Source organism: Nycticebus coucang, chromosome 6 (genome assembly GCF_027406575.1).
Source record: "Nycticebus coucang isolate mNycCou1 chromosome 6, mNycCou1.pri, whole genome shotgun sequence".
NCBI classification, from domain to species: domain Eukaryota; kingdom Metazoa; phylum Chordata; class Mammalia; order Primates; family Lorisidae; genus Nycticebus; species Nycticebus coucang.
Window position 1 is genome coordinate 134,809,101 of NC_069785.1, and position 2,499 is coordinate 134,811,599.

A 2,499-nucleotide genomic window follows, 5' to 3' on the forward strand; every position below is an offset into this window, starting at 1 on the left:
GTGGACATTTTATGATATTAACCTTCTTCTTTCCTATTACTGAATCAATTTTTGTGAGTGGAGAAAGGCACGCGTCCAGTTTCAGTCTTTTACATGTGGATATCCAGTTCTCCCAGCACCATTTACTGAATAGGGATTTTTTCCACCTGTGTATGTTCTTGTTTGGTTTATCAAAGATTAGGTGGTTGTAAGATTTCATTTACATTTACATTTCATTTTCATTACATTTACATTTCATTTCCTGGTTTTCTATTCAATTCTAAATGTTTGTGTCTCTATTTTTGTGCCAGTACCATGCTGTTTTGACCACTATGGCCTCGTAGTACAGTCTAAAGTCCGGTATGCTGATGCCCTCAGGTTTGTTTTTATTACTAAGAACTGCCTTAGCTATATGGGTTTTTTTCTGGTTCCATACAAAATGAAATAAGTCTTTCCAAGTCTTGAAAATACGTTGTTGTATTTTAATAGGAATGGCATTGAATCTGTAGATTGTTTTGGGAAATACAGACATTTTAACAATGTTGATTCTTCCCAGCCATGAGCATGGTATATTTTTCCATTTGTTAATATCCTGTGCTATTTCTTTTCTTAGGGTTTTGTAATTTTCTTTATAGAAAATAGAATACCTCTTTCGTGAGGTATATTCCTAGATATTTCGTTTTCTTTGACACTGTGGTAAAGGGAGTTGTGTCCTTAATTAGCCTCTCATCTTGGCTGTTATTGTCATATACAATATGTGCCAATAACACATGTGAACATTGATTTTATATCCTGAGACATTACTGTATTTTTTGATGTCTTCCAGGAGTCTTGTGGTTGTATTCAAGTTAATTTTACTGGTTAAATGTGTCTACTGGAGAATTTTGAATTATATTTCTATTGGACAACTCTCTTCTAAGATGTCCTAAATAAACATGTAAAAAAGCAGAAAGAGGGATGGAAGGAGGGGGGTGGGGCCTTGGTGTGTGTCACACTTTAAGGGGGCAAGACATGATTTCAAGAGGAACTTTACCTAACAATTGCAATCAGTGTAACCTGGCTTATTGTACCCTCAATGAATCCCCAACAATAAAAAAAAAAAAAAAAAGAAGTAGGGACAATTATAATTATTCTTTCAGCGAAGAGAATGTCCCACACACTCTTATCATGGCTCCCAGGACTTCCTTGTTTCTCAGGCTGTAGATAATGGGATTGAGCATGGGAGTGAGGATGGTATAGAAGACTGCCAGGATTTTATCTTCTGCTGGTGAGCGGAGATTTCTGGGCCGAAGATAGGTGTAGACAAAAGGTGCGTAGTAAAAGGTCACTACAGTCAAATGTGTCGAACAGGTGGCAAAGGCTTTGTTTCTTCCTTCCTTTGAGCGCATATGGTAGACAGCAAATAGCACCCGACCATAGGAAGCAGTGATACCAAGGAAAGGAAGAAGGAGAAAGAGGGTTGTGCTCACAAAAACCATGTACTCATAGACCCAAGTGTCCATACAGGCAAGAGGCAACATGGCTGGTACATCACAGAAGAAGTGATCAATAGCCCTAGACATACAGTAGGGAATATGAAGGGCATAGACTGTGTGCGCCAAGGAGTTCATGGACCCCAATGTCCAAGATCCTACGATCATCCTCACACACATACTTTTACTCATGTGGATGGAATAATGGAGAGGATGGCAGATGGCCATGTAACGGTCGTAGGCCATGGAGGCCAGGAGTAAGCCTTCAGAACATGCCATGGTCAGGAAGAAGAAACTTTGAATGCCACATCCCAGGAAGGAGATGCCTTTCTGGCCAGAGAGGAAGTCAAATGCCATCTTGGGTACAGTAGTAGAGATGTACATCAGGTCCATGAGGGAGAGCTGGCTGAGCAGAAAGTACATTGGTGTGTGTAGACGGGGATCTATGCGAATGAGGTGAATCATGGATGAGTTGCCCACTGAGGCGAGGAAGAATACAAGAATGATAAGAAACAAGAGAAGAAGGCCAGTTTGATTTGGGGGAAACAACCCCAACAAAATGAAATCACTTGAAGTGTGATTCCATTTCTCCATGAAAACTTACTGCTTGGACTTCCTTGAAAGAAAAATAAACACAAAAACAAAGCACAAATCATGAAATGAAACAGAGCAGGAAGATAAAATGGAATTCACTTTATTATATGTAGCATAAATTATTTTTCCCTCCAAAACTGCATGTTCTGTTGAGTCAACTAAAACGTCTGTAATAAATGCTCCCTTTCCAATTGTGCTTAGTAAGCATCTCAGCAAGTCTTAGATATAAGTCTAGCTCCATAGGCAGCAAAGGTAAGTGAGATACCTAAGGCATTCCTTCCCAGTGTCTCCAGTCTAGACACACCACTCATGAGTCACCAACAAGTCACAGGGACTGAGGAAGGCAGGACTCCCTGCACTCCCTAATGTCTCAGTCGAACAGGGCACATTTACATGGGAAACTGGCACGTGTGACTTGGACACCTTCTGTATGCTTAAATCATCAGACCTCAGT

At 40.2% G+C, this 2,499-nt stretch overlaps 1 protein-coding gene across 1 annotated transcript; it reads right to left on the bottom strand.

Annotated features, from left to right (window-relative positions):
• Positions 1–1,103: 1,103 nt before the first annotated feature.
• On the bottom strand, positions 1,104–2,199 carry LOC128588158 (olfactory receptor 2L13). Its single transcript, XM_053594816.1, has one exon. The coding sequence runs from the start codon at positions 2,043–2,045 to the stop codon at positions 1,107–1,109; it is 939 nt and encodes a 312-aa protein (XP_053450791.1). The 5' UTR covers positions 2,046–2,199; the 3' UTR covers positions 1,104–1,106.
• Between the last annotated feature and the right edge of the window lie 300 nt (positions 2,200–2,499).

What these genes read in the sequence shown, in the direction of transcription:
- LOC128588158 (XM_053594816.1), bottom strand. Translation starts at nt 2,045, where the DNA reads ATGGAGAAATGGAATCACACTTCAAGTGATTTCATTTTGTTGGGGTTG.